Source organism: Typopeltis vanoorti, chromosome 3 (genome assembly GCF_054136105.1).
Source record: "Typopeltis vanoorti isolate ZY-2024b chromosome 3, IOZ_Tvanoo_1.0, whole genome shotgun sequence".
Classification (NCBI taxonomy): Eukaryota; Metazoa; Arthropoda; class Arachnida; order Uropygi; family Thelyphonidae; genus Typopeltis; species Typopeltis vanoorti.
In genome coordinates this window covers 62,518,649-62,539,003 of record NC_143551.1, presented here as the reverse complement: position 1 = coordinate 62,539,003, position 20,355 = coordinate 62,518,649, and the positions used below count along the sequence as shown (strand labels likewise).

General features: G+C 36.7%; 1 protein-coding gene across 1 annotated transcript in view; it reads left to right on the top strand.

Moving 5' to 3' along the window:
* Nucleotides 1-20,355, top strand: part of UQCR-C2 (Ubiquinol-cytochrome c reductase core protein 2) — a 153,180-nt gene that overhangs the window by 96,961 nt on the left and 35,864 nt on the right. Inside the window, exon 10 of the mRNA XM_090415644.1 lies at nucleotides 8,619-8,754. Coding sequence (XP_090271770.1) covers nucleotides 8,619-8,754 — 136 coding nt within the window. The remainder of the gene's footprint in view (nucleotides 1-8,618; nucleotides 8,755-20,355) is intronic.

Sequence of the window (20,355 nt, the reverse complement as noted above, 5' to 3'; positions counted from 1 at the left end):
AATTTTCCTCTAGGTCTTTTTCAAGATCCATTCTGTTCACACATTCCTGAATATTAACATCAAGGTCCTTCCTAATAACCTTCTTTTGAATGTGATTCTTCCATTTCAAATGCCATGTGCTTACTCTCTCCTAATTTTTCTCAGAACTTTCGTATTTATGGTCTCTAGTGTGATCAACTGCTTTATTTCTAACTAAATTCTCTGTTCTGCAACTTAAAATTGGTTTGAATCTGTCCTGTATATCTAGTTTAGTGTTTTGGCCAATTTCTCTTTTATTTCACATAAACAAATGTATAAATATTAAATATAAGAATATAAATTTATTTATTGTTGTACTCATAGTACAACATTAAGTACAACAGCTTTAACTTTCTGAGTCCACTCAGGAAGTTATAGAGGACTGTCAAGGAAAGAAAGTTCCATCTTGTGCTTTTAGGGAATACAGAGAAAAATGTAAGCAAGCAAAGCAGTGTATAAAACTAGCTAAACAAAGGTCATGGGAAGACTTTGGTAAGAACATAGAAATTAAATATCAGGAAAACAGCAAAATATTTTGAAGGCTATCGAAAAAATTTAGAAATAGAGGAAAGAGTACTGTAAAATGAATCAGAGTTGATAAAGTGACATGAAAAGTGGAGATAAAGATATTCTAGATATCTGGAGTAATTACTTTGAAAGACTGCTAAATTGAAACAAGCAGTGTCAGCACGATGGTAGAAAACTCCCAACAGATATGCAATCAGGAATACATATCCATACTTGAAGTGAAAAATTAATCAAAAACTTGAAATGTCGAAGGAATGCAGCTGGAGTAGATGAAATTCAGCCAGAAATGTTCAAGTATGGAGGTATAAAAGTTTTACAGTGACTGCATTACATAATTCAGATGGCCTGGTCAGACGGTAGAATTCCAGAGGATTGGAGCAAAGCTCTCATAATCCCATCTGTGAAAAGGGAAATAAAACTGAATGTGAGAATTTCAGAGGCATTTCTTTACTGAGTGTTCTTGGTAAGATTTATGCAACTATACTTGAAAATGTCTAAGAAAACTTGTGGAAGGGAATCTTCATGAAGAACAAGCTGAATTCAGGCCAAATAGAAGTTGTCAGGATCAGATTTTCACTTTAAGACAAATAGTTGAAAAATTTTGGGAATATAACAAGAATCATCATCATCATCATCAAATTCTTGATATGTACCCTCAAAGCTGTACAGGATATGATAGTACTGCATGAAAAACTATAACAAGAATTTCTGTTTCAATTTTGTTGATCTGATAAAGGCATATGACAAGGTGCCAAGAGGAAAGCTCTTCAAAATGCTACCATTATATGGTGTAAATGGGACATTATATCAAGCAATACATAGTCTCTGTTTAAGCTCTAAGTCAGCAGTTAGAATTGAAGGAGGTGCAGGTTTGAGGTAAAATCAGGTGTGTGACAAAGGTGTACATTATTTCCACTGTTATTCATTATCTATATGGATCACATTATGAAGGAAAGTGGTATTAAATCTGATATTAAAATTGGTGATGGTAATTTTTAGCTCTTTACTTATGCAAGATAATGTTATGCTTCTGAATAAATCCAGGAAATGGAGAGTGAAAATATTGATGTTTTCCATGTTTCCAACATGGAAAACATCACCATTCAGGATATAGTGAATTTATAGAACAAGTAAACATTTCAGCTATTTAGGCACAAAATATGGTAAATTAAATATGGAAATAGACAACAGAATTAGTAAAGCTGGTATAGTATGAAGTCAGCTGAATAAATTTATATGTAATAAGAAAGAAATGAGTCAAAACACTAAATTAGTTATATACAAGACAGTGTTCAAACTATTTTTAACATATGGATCCAAGAGCTGAATTAGAAATAAAACACTTGATCAAAGCCTAGAGACCTCTGATATGAAAGTTCTAAGAAAGATTAGATGGTAATTAACAGTAAGAAAGAACAGATGGCATTAATGGAAGTATTATATCTAAAACAAGGATATTAGGAAAGAACTTGCCATTGTTAGCATTCAGGAATGTGTTAGTAGAGCTGATCTTAGGTGGCATGGTCACTTAAATAGAATGTGAGAAGAAACATTAGCAAAACAAGTGTTCTTTGACAGGTTGGCAGAAAAAATACCCTGAGGAAAACCAAGATGTAGATGGATTGATACAGTACAAAGCACCTTAAAAGACAGAAACATAAGATCTGATAATATTAGAGTCTTGATAGACAACAGATTAATTTGGAGTAAAATTATTGATCGGAAGTTAATAATGGTGTAACTTCTTCATGTAGTACTATCATAATTGTGAGCCTCTGTAGCTCAGTCATTATAGACCATAGGTGGCCAACAGCAGGCCTGCAAGCCGCATTCGGCCTAACATGATTTTTGTGCAGCCCACGGCAGGATAAAAACTATTAAATTATATGTATTATCAATTTAGCTATTAGTTTTGACCGTAGATTTTCCGATTGATATACTAGTTATATTCATTATTTCTGATGACAGAAACAATTTATATTCTCAACATGGAATCAAAATTGCTTTAAAAAGATTACTCAATTTATAAAATCTACTGCTTCTCTGTGCGAGTTGTAGTAGTGGGATTTCTATGTTCTCCAGAGTAATGCATCATTGAAAGTCACTTGCTCTGCTCTGGTTACAGTGATCTGTTTCAGAGACTCAATTTCACAGTTAACAGTGTTATTGTTGCAGTATGTGTCCCCTGGTCAGTTACTTCAGCCTTTGTGTACTATGAGTAAGAAACGTAAGATCTGTGAAGAAAACAGGTCATTTCATGAGAAATGGGAAAATTAATTTCTGTTTATAAACAATAATGACAACAAACCACAGTGCAATGTGTGTTTGCAAGTATTGTCTCTGCACAAAGAATATAACTTCAAACACTACTCTACAGCACCATGCTACTAAATTCCAAGAATACGTTGGACAAGTTCGTACTAAAATTGTACGTAATTTGAAGAGAAGGTTAGTGCTCAGAAATATATTTTTACTAAGCCAACATCAATACAAAAAAGCTCACTCTTGGCATTGTTTGTTGTAAGCCAGAGATAGCAAAAGCAAAAAAAAAATCATTATCTGATGGTGAATTTGTAAAACACTGTTCTGTGAAAATGGCATGTGCATTTGGGGAAGATAAAATTGCCAGTGAGTTTGAAAGCATCCCACTATCAAAACAAACTGTAATAAAAAAGAGTTGAGGAAATAGGTTCTCACATATTAAATAAATTAAAGTGTTATTACAGATTCAGCTTACTTCTTTGGCTCTGGATGAATCAACTGACATAACAGATACGGCTCAACTTCAAATTTCATTCTAACTGTTTCCAAAGACTGTTATTAATGAAGAGCTACTAGCATTAGAGTCATTGCATAACACAGCCAAAGGTCAAAACATTTATGATGCAGTTATGAAGGTTGTAAATGGTACTGGTGACATCAACAATCTCACAGCTATTGTGACAGATAGCACCAAATCAGTGCGTGGTACTCAAGCAGGCTTGGTTGGCTTACTGAGGAAGGCTGAATCAGTTGTCCTGTATTGCACTGCATTATACATCAGGAGGCTATGTGGTAAAATTCTGGAGATAGAGAATGTTAACTGTAATGAAGTGTGTGAATCTAATTAAGGGTGGAAATCGGGCCTTTGACACACAGCAAGTTTCTTTCTTTTCTAATGAAATGGTGGCAGAATATGACGATTTAGTGTTGTACGCATAAGTACATTAGCTAAGCAGAGGGAACTGTTTGAAACCGTTTTTTGCTTTGAGAAAGGAAATAAAACAGTTTTTAGAAGAACATGAGAAGACAAACAAAGAACTGATCACAAAACTATGTGATCCTCATTTTAACAGCTTACTTGACTTTCACACACCACATGAATGAGCTCAACGTGAACTTACAGGGACGTAACCAGACAATCTCAGATTTAGTTGGACCTAGATGGGTTCATAAGTTGACTGAAGGTTTTTAAATTCACCCTAGTCAGAGGAAACTTGGTACCTTTCCCTTCCTGCAGGGAGTTGATGGAGGAGAGCCATGACATTGGCGTTTTCTGTGCCAATGTTAGACCAACTTTTGGAGCAATTCAGTAAGCGATTTTCTGACTTCAGTGATTATGCAGCCACAACTGACATTTAACAACCCAGTGAAGTGCAACATTTCAGAGCAGCATGACACTATTCAATTGGAGTTGTGTGACCTTCAAAGTGACCTCTTTTTCCAGTCAAGGGTGGAGATAGGCATTGACTTTTGGAAACTGGTACCAAGGGAAAAATATCCTGCATTGAGTGATTTCAGCTTGAGAATTGCATGTATGTTTGGAAGCACATACATACATATATGAATGCACTTTCTCAACTATGAGAGCGGTTAATCACAAAGAAACCGACTGACTGATGACCACCTTCAGGATTTATTACGAATATCATCGTCATGGTTGAAAATCGACTTTGATGAACTTGTTGTTGCACGTGAACGCCCACAGTGTTCTCATTAAGTTATGTTACATGTAAAAAAAAACCCAGAAATATGTAATTAAATTTAATTTAACAACTTATATTTAAATCAATCAAATATTTTATATTGTTCTCCCAGTAGTAAAATGATTTAACAAATATAGTAATTCAATACATATAACTATTGCCTTGAAAAAATGCAGAGTTTATTTTTATTTAAGTTCTGTCTAAAAGTATGCGGCCCATGACACTACCACTCATCATATATTGGCTCTCGTATAGAATGAAGTTGGCCACGCCTGTTATAGACGAAACCCCATGGTCGGAAAGACTTGGGTTCGATTCCCATCGGTGACGTGAGAAACCTTTATTTGGTCTCTTTCGACGAAAGGTGAGCTAGCTGGTCTTATATTGAGACAGTTTTTTTTTTTTTTTTTTCCCCCACCTGAAAACTTGGATTTTTCGTACCCCCAGAACAGGCAAACCGATCCCATGAATACACATGGATTACAGTCTTGAATACATCCAAGCCATTTGCTGGTCCCGAGCCCAGATTTAATTGGGGAGAGGAGGAAAGCAATGGTGACCTACTCTGTAAAAAAATCTCACCAGGAACACTTTGTGGGCAATGCCTACAAAGTCAACTAAGGTTGGAAATGACTGAAAGGGAAAAATCACTACCACCATTATCATAATTATCCTGTACACCTCCTGAGGGTACGTATCAGGAATTTGATGATGATGATAAATTCAACTGAATCTCCATGTATTTACATATTTAATTTGCCCACTTCACTAAAAATTGTGCTGAAAAAATCTATTACTGAAATATCTTACCTGTTTCTGTAGATTTGCCGTTGGGAAAGTACTTGAGTTTTCTGTGTTCCTGCTTGTTTTCATAGTTTTGGTCTTTATATTGCTGATTTTCATACCATATTTGTTACTGTTATTCAAAGTGTACTGAATTTTTACAAATACAACATTATCTCTTCTTTTTCTTCTCTTCAACAATTAAGCATTTGCCTGTTCTGTCTTTCTTGTCGCTGGTCTTCCTCTCTCTCTCTCTCCCTCTCTTTGGTCTATATCTATCCACCTCTTTTGGTAGCCGATATCTTTCTATCCTAGAAGATAGATATTCTTTCCATTTCTCTCTATATTCCTTGATCTTTTCATTTACATCTAGTTTTTTTTTTTTTGTCTTCATTTCTTATATGGTTTAGTTTGTGCATCCTTTAATTGTTCTTAAAAACCACATCTCTGCAGCTTGTATTTTACTTTCATCTTTCTTTTTAACCACCCATGTTTCTGAACCGTATAACAGAGTGGGAGTGGCCATGACTTTATAAAATATTAGCTAAGTTTCTTGTCTTTTTTTTGTTTTTTAATTCAGTGTTCTTTTAATTTGTTCCAAAATTGTTTTAATTATTTCTGTTTTAATTGTTTTAATTGTTTTATTTTTTCATCTATATCTTTTAGATATATTATTATGCAGCTTAAATAATTAAACTGTGTCATCTGTTCTATTATTTTATTTTCTATAATTATTTTTGATCTAACATGATCCCAACCATTAAATGCCATGAGTTTTGTTTTCTTTTGTGAAATTTTTAAATTGCATTGTTGACTTATTTTGTTTAATTCATAAGCTGATTTTTGAAGGTCATATCAGTAATTTAATGATGGTCATGGTATGTTACATACACTTTCGATACTAGTTAGAATTGAAGGATATATTGGATGATGATTTGATGTAAAATCAATTGTTAGAAAAGGTGCATGTTGTCTCCATTCTTATTCAGCACCTGTATCTCTAAATTATTATATCACTGATAGTAATCAGTTGTTTAATTTTAATATCACTAATACTGATATTAAAATCGTTGATATTCTCCTCACTTCTAAATAAATGCATTGCAAGTCCTTTAGGATGCCTTTTTACTGCTGATTTTCAAGCCAAATATGGCTTGAAAATCAGCAGTAAAAAGACAAAGAAAATAGGCAGTTGAAAGTTTATTTTTCACTTGGTTAGACTATAATAAATTTAGTTTAATCCTTTATCCAAGTGTGAGCAAACTAAAGTTTGCACCTGAAAGTATCTTCGGGTCTGGGGTAAGGTAGTACAACACCGGGCAACTCGTAGCAAAGGTGGACCAAGCTACCAACACTCCTATCACAGTATCTCCCATAATGCAAAACACATCTCCTTGCAGATATGTATGAATTTATGCATTAAGGGAAGGGCCACTACCCAGACTAGTTTCGACCTTTATTGAGGTCTCTTCAGTGGGAGCCAGGCCCAGAAGTGGAGATACCAGGCAGAAGCAATAGCGAGGTCATCTTTACCTGTAGAAATTGCCAAAAGGTGTGCCACCTTTTCATTAAATTACTCTGGATTTAGAGAAAGATGATGAAAGTTTATTTTTCACTTGGTTAGACTATAATAAATTTAGTTTAATCCTTTATCCAAGTGTGAGCAAACTAAGTTTGCACCTGAAAGAATCTTCAGGACTGGGATAAGGTAGTACAACACCAGGCAACTTGTAGCAAAGGTGGACCAAGCTAACATCATTCCTATCCCAGTATCTCCCATAATGGAAAACACATCTCCTTGTTGCCTGGTGTTGTACTACCTTACCCCAGTCCTGAAGATACTTTCAGGCACAAACTTTGTTTGCTCACACTTGGATAAAGGATTAAGCTAAATTTATTATAAAATAGGCAGTTAGATATAAAACCTCAAATGCTTTCTCAGTGGAGAACAAATAAAATATTTTTGCTATTTAGGCACTATTTTAGTGAAATGTAAACTAAATATGGAAATAGATGGTAGATTAAGCAAAGCTGGTATGTGGGGAGTCAGTTGAATAAATTTATGTGAAATAAAAGAGAAATTAGTAAAACTAAAGGATCCGAGAGTTGGGGTAGGTTTACAAAACAGTTGACTAAGAGACTACAGACATGAGAAACTTAAAGTATTAAGGGAGAGTGAAAAGATGGAATAATGACCAGAATCATATTAAAAATGAAAATACTTGAAAGGAACTTGACATTCTTAGAGAATGTCATAGGATCACTTGAGGAAAGATTAGCAAAAGTGGTTTTTGATTACAGAGAAAAAAAGACACAGACAAAGATGTGGCTTATGGTGCCTTAGAACAGTGTTTTTCAAAGTCTGGCTGTTTTCCACTTGAACAAAGCATATAATTTTGCAGTCCACACATCCAATTCTTCACTGATAGGTTATATTTCCTCACCAGAGGTGAACCTTCAGATGCTGCTGCTAAGTACAAAATTGTAGAATAGTTGGCATAACATACACAGCCTTAATATTTTTAAGTGGAAAAATTGAGTAGGAGGAAAATTAGGATAGGATGCATATGTGGCAACACAGTGGTTGATTTTATGTACCACTACCCACTGATTAGTTGAGATATGTCATGTGGCAATATATTATGCATATTGTTATTTTGAAATTAAATCATGTAAAATAACTAAAAGGCCAGCCAGGCTGGCCGAGTGGTTAGCGTATCCGCTCTCCAGCCAAAGGACTGTGGGTTCGAATCCCGCTGTGGGCATGGATGTTTGTGATTGTCTGTGGAAATAGTAGTGGTGGTGATCGATGGTAGATGGCGTTGGTGTGGTTGCAGTCAGCTGGTGGATTTGAGTGGTGGAGACAGAGTTGTAGAGCAGGTGCCCTCCCTCGCTGAGTCTTTGGACTCCCTGGAAGTGTCAAATAATAATAATAATAATAATAACTTTTTTAATATAGGATTTTTAATATAAAATTCATGAAGTAAGATTAAAAAAAATTAATAATGAAATTCCCCTGTGGTCCACTAACGAGCTGCAGACCACACTTTTGAGAAATGTTAGCTTAAAATATTAAAGTGGAAGATTTGCCAATATCATTGGAGTCCTGACAGATAACAAATTAATTTGAAATAAAATTGTTGATCAGAAGTGAGTAATAATACAACTTAATATATAGCACTCTGGTAGTATCAGTGCAAATTTTCTTAGTATCACTCTAACTAATAGGATCAACTCTGAATATCTGTAATCACTGATGTTTATTAACATTTTACATTATAATTAATGAAAAATGTGACTTCAGTTTTAAGTTCATTATTCTAGAGGACTTGAGAAAGACACATGGAGTCTTGCAGTTCTCCAACAGCTGTTAGGTGTTGGTCCTGGCATAAAGTATTCTGAAGGGGCATATTCCAAATTAAGTGCTGCTGCATCTAAGGTGGCAACTGGACCATTTGCAGTAAGTGCTTTGGTTTTAAACTTATCTGATTTTGGCTGATAAATTGATAATATAGTATAACAAGGTACATTTTTGGTTTCCTGAAAACGTCTTGTTCAGACTAGCAATGTTCTTATCATTGTTGCTTATAAATATTATCTTGTTCACTTATAAATTTATTATCTATATTAAACAGTTTCTGTAATCTACAGAATTTCAAGAGCGATTTTTTTTTTAAATCACATTTTTTCGTACAAGATCTCTCAAGGATGTACATCCTCAAAAACCACTTTGCATAAAAAAATAATATATTAACAATACCAAAAATTTATTGATATAAAACATTAATATGGGCTTTGATATGGTTCATCAGCATTCAGATTTTCAGTTATGCAACTTGGCAGCAGTATTTTTTTTTTTTTTTTTTTTTTCAATTCTTGCTCTATTCTAGTAATGTTTAAAAAATTTTATTATTACCAGACATCTTTCAAATTTGGATAGCGATGAAAAATTTTGATGCACTTTCTTGTATTTGGTGATTCAATTCATATAGCTAATTTTTAGGTCTTAATTTAATATTTTTTATGTGAACTGATTTTGGGGATATCTGAATTTTGCTGTAGTAATATTTGCATGATTTGCTTCTCTACTTGTTTGTTTTATATATTTAGCAGTAGTTACTACTGTTTATTTATATCCTCTTTCACCATGCTATTTTGGTTCTTATTTGCTGCTTATAATATTATAAATGTTATAAGCAGCAGGCTAGAATAGTCACAACTGTTGTACGGAAAGCAAAGTCTGAGTATGAAAAGAAACTGGCTCTGCATGCTAAAGACAACCCACAAGAATTCTATCGATATACTGCAAGTAAAAGAGGATTACAGATGCAGAAGAGGTTGTTCAATTAATCAGTGCCCATTTTGTTAAAAGCTATCAACCTGGTGTATGCAATATTGAGCTCATTGTTACCTCTTCACTAGATGAAGAAAAGCAGGTGTATGAGGACGAGGTATTAGAGCTGTTGCACAAATTTAATAAGAATTCAGTAATAGGGACTGGGATATCAGCAAGTGTGCTAAAAGAGTGTTCATCTTTATTTGCATGATTTACATTTCCATTGACCAGGCTGTTTAAAATGAGTCTCAGAACAGGGAAGATTCCGCAGGAATGGAAGGAATGTATGGTAATTCCATTGCACAAGGGTGGTGCAAAGACCAATGTATCCAATTATTGACCAATTAGTAACTCAGGAGTGGTGGTGGTGAAGATTTTGGAAAAAATGGTTAGGGCTCACATTCAGAAATGGGTTGACAGTGAATCTCTATTTGCAATGAACAACATGGATTTACCAAGGGAACGTCATGTTTTAGCTACTTGCTCACATTCTGTGACAATGTTACCGTTGAACTAGACAAGAGGAATGGATACACCACGATACTTTTGGATTTTGCTAAGGCTTTTGACAGAATACAGCATGGCAGACTGCTGCATAAATTGGAGAAAATGGGTTTGGGTTATAGATTATTAGCATGGATAGGAGGATCGCTGACTGACAGATATTAAAAAGTGGTATACGGGGGATGTGAGTCTGCAAGATTTAAGTGTGAATCCAGATGTCTGTTTCTTGTTTGGAGGTGATCCTGCCACCCGTCCCAGTGGCGTCCTCAGGAAGAAAGTTAAAAGAAAGCTCTGCAAAGACTGTCATCAACCCATTTACTCAAGTTCTCATCATGCTTGTTCTGGCGGTCAAGGTGTTCCTCTCAGAAACTTCATATGTCAGGTCTGCAATCGTGCATTCTCTACCGCAGTTGGTCTTGGTGTGCATTGCACCTTGAAACATCCAGCCGAAGCCAACGCTGCAATAAGAACAGAGCGTGTCAAACCATTGGACTGCCGAAGAAGAAGAAAAGATCCTCACCACTCATGAGATCAAGTTGATGGCTCGAGAGATAAAGAAAATCAATGAGGCTTTATTTAAGGCGTTCCCATTAAGATCCTTGGACGCCATCAAGTGTCATAGACGGAAAGCCAGTTACAAAGCCTTACTTCAAGAAATGGTAGCCCATCCGCCACAGGTAGGAACAGGTAATATCTCCTGTCCCTACCTCTCCATCTTCCAGCCACCATCCTACTGTTGAAGAAGAGGCTTTGATTCTCAGACTGACATCATCTCCTCTTCCAGAATATAACCATCAAATTCTTAAATATCTCATCCAGACTCATCTTCTGGGAATGGATATCACAGATCAGTTAGATGACTACCTCCACGTTGAATTCTCTGAACACTTCATGCCTCGTCAACATCAGCCTATGTCTCATTCTACAATGACTTTGTCAAATAGGAAGCAGAGGAAGAGGGCCTATGCAGCTATGCAGGCCCTCTATAAAAAGAATAGAGGGCAATGTGCCAAAACCAAAACCATCCTTGACGGTGCTCCCCCCCCGTACCTCTCTAGCAGACTTACATGATGATTTTCTCAAATTCTGGAGTACAGTCTTTTCTGCTCCACCTCCACTCTTCCCTGATTATGATGACCAACCTACGATATTGAGGTATACCGGCCTGTCTCCGGACCTGATGGCTTTCCTGCGTTTAGGCTTTGGAAGGTGCCGCTGAAGATTCTTCAAGACTTAGTGGATATTCTCCTTTCCAGTAAAGTAATACCACCATACTTACATGCTACAAGAACTATCTTCATTCTGAAGAAAGAAACTTCAAGCTGTGCATCAGACTTTAGACCTATTACCATCTCCCCTGTGTTACTTAGACTCTATCATAAAATATTAGTTAAACAACTTCAGCAACATATACAACATGATTATAGACATAGAGCTTTTGTCCCTTCAGATGGCTGTGCCGAGAATATATATCTTCTTTCTTCTCTTCTCTCTGATTCCCGACGGCACCTTAAGCCTCTATATATGGCGTCGCTGGACCTCCAAAAGGCCTTTGATAGCATCTCCCTTCCTGCTCTCCTTCAAGTGCTGTCTATTGCTGGATGTCCAGAACCTTTTCTTTCCTACCCAAGTATATGGAGCTATACTTGGGTAGCTCCATCACTATCACTACAGGGTCCCGTGCAACTTCTATTCCTGCAGTTCAGGGTGTTTGCCAGGGTGATCTTCTATCTCCCCTTTTCTTTAACTGCATTATAGATGAGTTTCTTCATTCTCTACCTAGCCATATAGGCTACTCTCTAGGCGCTTCTTCCTTTAATGCTATGGCCTTTGCAGACAATCTTATTCTCGTAGCCTCTACTACGATAGGCTTGCAGGAACTCTTTGACCAGGCAGTTGACTTCTTCTCTATTCGAGGCCTTTCTATTAATGTAGAGAAGTCCTGCTCTTTAGCTCGTCCCCTCTGGTCATGACAAGAAGCTTAAGGTCGAGACTATAGAGTTTTCCCTGCATGGGAGGCTGTTGCATGCTTTGACCATCTTGGAAGAGTGGAGATAGATCGGTATCATGTTCACCCCAAAGGGAAGTTTTTTTTTTCCCTCTTATCCTAGAAGCTGGGATCGCTTCTTTGAGGAAAGTTCCTCTTAAGCCCAAGTAAAGACTGTTTCTCCTTTCCTACTATCTCCTAACCTCGCTTTTACCACAAGTTGGTGCTTGGTAGGACATATATCTTGATACTGTCCCGAATGGACAGGGCTATCCGTTCAGCCGTGAGATCATGGATCAGGGTGAAGGATGGTGGGCTTGGGGTTCCATCACTTAGATGGCTGATCCCACGCCTGCGGCTATCAAGAATCACGCAGTTAGAACTATCTTCTTCCCCCATCTGCAGAGAGGCTTTCTATAGCCCATTAATACAAGAAGACTTTAGGCAGGCTAAAGGCTGGTCCCATTATCAAGGTACTTTAATCTATTCAGCACCCGCAGAACACAAGAGATGGGCATCTCTGTTGCACTGTTCTGTAGATGGTGCTCCTTTAAAAGAGTCATATCTGGTGCCTCCCCAGCATGATTGAGTAAGGGATGGCACCAGACTCCTCCCTGGGTTTGAGTATATTGACCTTATCAGAACGAGGATCAATGCCCTGCCTACTCGAGCCTGCACAGCTCGATGGGGTAGTGATGACTCTGACTGTAGGCCTGGCTGCCACTACAGTGAGACATTGTCTCATATAGCCCAGTGTTGCTTCCGCACCCATGGGGTCTGTGTGAGGAGGCATGATGCCGTGGTCTCCATTCTGAACAACTGCTTTAAGAACGAAGGTTGGGAGACTGCAGTGGAACCACATTATAGGACCTCCACGGGTTTGGGTAGTTGATGCCAGGTGGTGGGAACAGGGAGCCCACTAGCCTATAGCCATAATAATAAAGTAAATTATTATAAAAATAACCCAGATCTAGTTAGTTACGTAAGATACGGGAGGAGCATGGGGCAACTCTGAGGTTTACCAGCACCACCATCTCTTTACATGGCATGTGGAGTGCAGATAGTCATAAGGACTTAAAACAGCTTGAGCTTACGCAAAAGGATATAAAAGTTCTTTCCTTGAGGGCCCTACAGGGCACACTGGTGGCATGGCGTTGCCACCAGAGAATGACTACTATGATAACTCGAACCATCATAGGGTGAAACACTTGTAAAGGCTTAGGCTTATATCAAGTCTGGACGTGATGTACGGGTAGTACTGCCCATAAACAGTACAAAGATTAATAAAAAATAAATAAATAAATAATAATAATAACTAGTGGTGTACCAAAAGGATCAGTGCTAGGTCCACTGTTATTCAATCTGTACATTAATGATATTGGGAAGGATTTGACAAGCAGCATACAGCTATTTGTTGATGATGCAAAGATAGGTAGGGTAATCAGGAATGCTGCTGATATTCATTACTTGCAGAATGATTTGAATAGGCTGGAATTGTGGGCATGGGAAAATGAGTATCAGTTCAATGTCAGTAAATGTAAAGTTATTCACTTCGGCATGATTAGATATCCAATGCCGTATTATATTGGTGGGATTAGGCTAGAAGAACCTGATGAGTCTAGGGATCTTGGAGTGTTAATAGGCAGAAAGTTGAAGTTCGGGGGGGGTCATGTGGCAAAGATTTGCAAATACAATTCAAAAGATAATTGCAATGCTGAAACGAATTACACATGTAAAGATAAGGATGTCATTTTGCCTCTTTACAAGGCATTGATAAGACCTCACTTGGACTATTGTGCACAGGTCTGGTCTCCTGGTTGCCATTGTGATTCTGATAGATTGGAGAAGTACAAAGGGGAGCGTTAAAAATGATATCAGGATTGTGGAATACTGATTATGAAGACAGATTGAGAATTTGTAGACTGCAGACACTAGCAAAGAGGAGAAAGAGGGGAGATATGATTGAGACTCACAAACTTCTGAAAGGATCATACAGGATTTCAGTTGATGAAATTTTTCAATTTATGGAAGGTGGGGAAAGGACAAGAGGGCATCCTTGAAAGCTGAGAATGAAGGCCTAAGAAGGGGATAAGGGCTAGATTTTTCTCTCAGAGGGTGGTGCATGATTGGAATGGATTGCCATTGGATGTTGTGAATGCAAGCAGTGTGAATGAATTCAAGAATAAGTATGATAGCTGGTGTGTGTGTATAGTATGTGGTCTTCCTCGATGAGGCTCTGACTCCCTAGAGGTCTCTCTTAATAATAATAATAAGAAGAAGAAAAGTTGCTTTAATGAAATTAATTTATATTTCATAAATTTTATTTTTCATGATTTTTATCTTGGTATTGAGGCTGTAATCATGGGTTACATCAATATAAACAATATAATATTTCTAGTTAAATGTAACAATAAAACAAATATGATTCTTTCAGTGTTACAAGTAATGAACCAAGTTCTTGTCTACAGATTGCTGTTAGCAAAGATGTTCCTATCTGGCCAGCCTGGTTGACCAAGTGGTTAGTGTACCCACGCTCCAACAAATTAATACCCATGCTCCAACCAACAGGCTGCACATTCAAATCCCACCATAAGCATGGATGTTTGTGACTGTCTTTAGATGGAAGATAAATTTCATTGTCCTGTGTGAGACCACTGTCCCACTAATTGGTGGCATGAAGTGATTTGAAAAAGTTCCATGTTTGATCTCTAGAGCAGGGTTTTCAGACTATATAAAAAAATTAATTTAAAAAATACAAAAAATATGATAAAAATAGAAAAAAATCCTTATCCCACTCATGCTACAAAATGTACTGCAGGTTTGCAAATAACCTTTTGTGGGGTGAGAGCAACATAAAAAAAAAAAAAAACGACTTATCCCTCATCTCAGGGTCAATATTCTTTAAAAACGTTTTTCAAAACATGTTATTCAGTGGAGGTGAGAAGTATATGCAATTTGAGAGCATTCTGACAAGTAGAAAATTTTCTAAAAAGTTTAAGTGGGCCTTGAATAGAGGGGTGAGTGATCTCATTTAACTTATATCGAATTTTTTGGCAGTAAATTTAATATTTATCTACTCAAGTAAAGAACTTGAAAATTACCTGATTTAATTCATTATTTATTTTTATATCACTCCATACATGAAATGCTGCAAGGCCTGTAACAAATTAATGCCCTGTGTAGAACAAGAGTTGAAGGGAAATGCAATCTATTGATATTCTTTATGAGAGTAGCAAGATGCAATCTTCATCAAATAAGAAGTATGTGGAATGAAAGATTAATTTGAGTAGCCTGTTTTGGTAGTCAGCAATTCAACTTGAAAAGGATGTTGGATAGCTGTTTTTCTCAAAAAATTATTTTCTAAGAATTTTTAGAGAGGTTTTTGGTGTATCATCCCAAATGTGAGATATATACTAAGTCTGTATACTAAGGTCAGGTCAATTTGAGTTTTGTACACAGTTAATAGCTGATTGGATGAAAAATTACATTGAGGGAAAAAGAATGGCATGTTTTTTGGATGCCAAGATGTTATAGAAGTTGATGTTTTTGTGCTAGGAAAAGCTAGGAGTACTCATAAGCCCAGGAAGAGAAAGCTGAGAATTCTCAATGTAAAGGGAGAAAAACTAGGAGATCATTTTTGTAAGAAAAAAAAAGGCGAACTTGTGTTTTGGAAGCATTAAAGATGAATAGTTTGTCAACACCCTATTGAAGAATGGTATGAAAACCCATACGTGAAATAAAATTGACAAACCTGTGGAATATTGCTGAGAACCTGTTGATGCTAAACACTATCAGTTACCTTGGAAATCTCATGTGCACCAGCAGGTTTCTCCAAACCTCTCCATGGCATGTGTGGAGGTGGTAAGATGTTTCCCTTTTTCTAGAATTGGCTCATTGTGGATTGACTTTCATGCTGTAGGATGGATGCCAGTTGAGTATAATGCAGTGCCAGAGAATGATAGTTTACATCTCTTAAGCACAGTTGTTGGGATACTATCAAGACCAGGAGTCTTTTTGTTATTCAATTTGATTAAGATTCTTCTAACATCTTTCTAGTAGAATGCTCCAGAAGGGTTGCTATGCAGTGTTCCAGGTAAAGATGGAGGTGATGTGTCTCGTTCATCTATACAGAAGTTGAATGCAAAGAATGTTGCTGGAAAACCAGCTAGTATATCCTCAAGGAATTTTCCAGATATTATGATAGGCTAATGCAATAATTTATCACTAGTTTCTAGTCAACAATTTTTTATCTTCATGTTAACTGAAACCATCTACCACTGAAATCATTTCCCCTCCCCAATTTTCTTCAGAAATCTTTTATATGAGGTAATGGTTGCTCTAGAAATTCTATAGAGATTGCTCTAGAAATCAAAACTAGATAACTGAAAGGAAACTTCCAAAATCTTTCAAGGAATTGAAATGATTTGAAAAATCTAATGATTTTTTAAATCATTTTTGAAGGACACCCACTAACTGCATCAATTAACTTAAATCTTGGTCTTCCTTTAGGCCTTTTTTTCTGCTATTAATCTTTCGCAACCCATTTTGCTTAACTGACTATTATATGATCTTAATAACATGATTTATTTAGCATGTGGGTGAGAGGAATATAAATTAGCTTGCTCACATTTTTTGTTTAAATATCAACCCCACTTACATCAGAAGCCATAGAACCTATAACACAGTAGTACCATGTGTGACAGGTAATTAAGAAAAAAAAAAAATTACGAAAAGACTGACAGTTCAGTCAACCAATTGATGACACTTTCTGGGAGTAAATGCAAAGTTCCTGAAGCATTCAGGGATAGTGTGTGTGTGTGGAGGGGGGAGGGGGGGGGGCATCATCAGTGATAAGATGCATAGTCTGCACAGAATCACATGCATGTAAAAGGGTGACTGCGAAATTCTCCACAGATGTAATACATGGGCATAGCAGCTTTGTGCAGTCCTAAATCTGTTTAGCTGGCTACAGGTATGTCAAGGTAGATTGAATCCGGGAGATTTGAGTGTGTGATCTGTAATCAGGTTTTTTTTTGTAGTTTGTAGTTCATTCCGCAGTCTTTTTTGATTCTCTTTTTAGTGTTTTCCTATAATTGTATTGGTAACAGCTATGAAACTTAGCCAAAAAATACAAATAAAGGCACATGTAAGTGATTCTGGTGATAATATTTTATGATGAATTCTTCCTCTTGCATCTCAATTTTTAGAAAAATTCATCTTATACATTATTCAGTTCTAACAGCTGACTGGAAACCTTAGAATAGCTTGCTTACAGTTTTTGTTTAAATATCAGCCCCCCCCCCCCCCCCCCTCACTTGCATTAGAAGCCACAGAACCTGTGACACAATAGTGCCATGTGTGACAGGTAATTAAGAAAAAAAAAATCTGTTATCGTTTCTTGAAGAGCTGGAGGTTGCATTCATTAGGGAAAATGATATGGACAGGACTGGAGAAATGCTGTTCCAAAAAAAGGAGACACAGAAGAGGATGAAAAATTGGTTTTATATGTCTGGAGCTAACTTTATATGCATGTTGACCAACAGCTGCTCTAGTTCTTACATAATCAGTGGAAAGGATGGTGGTAGTAGCCAATTTGGTAAATTGGTGCCCATGAAAATACCTAAAAAATAAAAAATAAAAAACACATCTATAAGAAAGTACCGTATTTTTCGATAGATAATGCACATGTTATCTATACAAAAAAAGTCAATTTGTTAAAAATGAACATGTGTAGTATACATTTGAAAGGTATGAGAGATAAATCAAATGTAATAACAAAACCAAGGTAGTTAAGTAATAAATATTTATTGAACATTACACTATTCAAATCCAAAAAATTCTTCATCAGACTCAATATTGAAAGAATCAATTGCGTTAAAAATTTCGTTTGGTATTTCTTCAGCTTCATAATCATTGTCACCGGACACCACTGCATTGCCTTGTGCTTTAATGAAACCATTTCTAACACAGCTTTCACTTACAGCAGCTCAACTTTCTACAATCCATGTAACTATATCTTTATATGACGTTCTTTTCATCTGCCCTGTTTTGTTATATTCATGGATGCCATTCATCATCCAGTCTTCCCACTTAGCCCGAAAATTATCTTTGAATGGTTTCATTTACTCAAGATCAAACGGTTGGAGTTTTTTTAGTTAAACCACCCGAAATGACAGTCAAGTTGGAATACTTACAATTGTTTTAACTTCTGCTGTCACATGTGCCTTACACGAATCCAACACTAACAAAGATTTTGGGTTGAAAAATGCCATTTTTCTCTTTCGCCACACATTCTCCAACAAAAATTTCATAACCTCGGAATTTATCCAATCTTTATCATTAGCAGTAACAATAATATCTTTGGAATCACAACTTTTTGGAACAGTCTTTCTTTTGAAAATCACCATCAGTGGCAGTTTGGAACCATCTGCAGTTACGCAGAGAACCACAGTAAAGTTAGACCTTTCATGCCCTGTTACGTTGCCATCTTCAGAAACATACAAATATGGTATGTGCACACAGGCACTAACAAAAGCAAATGAGGAAGAAGGCAAGAAACTAATATTGTTCCTAAAGTCCTAATGGTGCCCCCTAGTGGGCTAATTGGGTTGTCTTGACCGTTGGGCTGAAGTTCTCATGACGTAAGTCTCCCAGATTTGGGGCAGTCTCATGTACCCAAATTTGTTGAGGTTTGGAAAGTTTTTTAGAGCTGCTGATGATTCCATGAATAATCTTTCGTACTTGAACTTGCTGCAGTATATTATTTTTAGTTTTCTTCCAACAAATTCTATGGCAGGTATCTATGGCATGGTCTGCAAACCCAGAGTGGCTGTACTGGTTAAACCGGATGTAGTCTTCGTGTTCTGAAATGTGTTCTGATATTCGCTGTCTTGCCTGTTCGGCCAAAGTAGAACAATTTACAGCTGCAAGGGACCTAGTATGCACCAGGTAGGTCTAGGGGAAGCGGTTGGTCTTTGATGGAGTGGATAAGGGATGCCAACTTTTTATATGGTCTATAAGAAGTTAGGTCATATTTTTTGAGGATATTGATTATTTTCTCAGAAGTGCCCCGGATGTAGGGAATGGTGATAGATTTAGTGTAATCTTTATTGTGAAGGGGGGAGTTGTGGTTTACTGGTTTTAGTATTTTTTCGGGATTTTAGCCATTGGCTAAGAAAGTGTTGAGGATGTGGTTTAGTTCAGTGGTTAGGGTATCGCCATCTGAGCAGATTAATTTTTCCCTGTTATATAGTGTTTTGATAACCCTATATTGTTGTGAGGGGGGGGGGATTGCTGGTGAATGTATCTGCCTGTATGGGTGGTTTTTTGGGTTTTTTATAAACAGAGAAAAACCAAAGATCCATCAGGCTGGCAAGTGATTAGAGTGTCTAGGAAGGGGAGGATGTTGTTTTCCTCTTTTTCCAAGGTGAACTGGATCCTGGGCGTGTTGGTTTCTTAAGTGTGTTAGGAAGGAGTGGAGTGTATCTGAGCCATGTGGCCAAATAGCAAACACATCATCCACGTACCGAAGCCAAATAGTGGGTTTTTGTGGGCAGAGTTTAAGGCTTTCTCTTCAAAGGTCTCTATAAAGAAGTTGGTCAAGGGTGGAGAAAGTGGTGAACCCATGGATGTCCCTTCTATCTGTTTGTAGAATTTTCCTTGCCAAACGAAATAGCCTGAGTTCACTGTGAACTGAAATAGGTCTGAGATATTGGGTGGAAATTTGGCTTGGATGTGCTCTTGGGTTTTCTTGAGTGGGACATTTGTGAATAAGGAGGAGACATCAAAACTGACCATTATGTCAGTGTGTTGAAGTGTGAGGTTTTCTATACTGGCTTTTGTTAAATTGTGATTGATAGAATTCTTAAGAGAATTTATTCTTTCATGATTTAACAAGCAAAGAACCTATAATAGAAAATTTGCTTGCATCTAAGAATGTAAACTACAGCCATGTGAACAAAATTGTATATATTAAACAAAAGGATAAGCTAGTTAAATATTGGAGGTATTATATGTACAAGGATTACTTAAGCTAGTTAAATATTGGAGGTAAAATTCTAGAGAAAAAGAACGTTATAGTATGATTAAAGCAGTATACCATTTCTAGGAATTAGATAGACAAAGCTTAGATGAATGACTCACAATTTTAAATGATAATTGTAGAGTAATCCAAGGCCAAGAGCACAGGATTAAAGGAAGTTGCCGCAAGCGTATCGTGTGCATACGGCAAATCA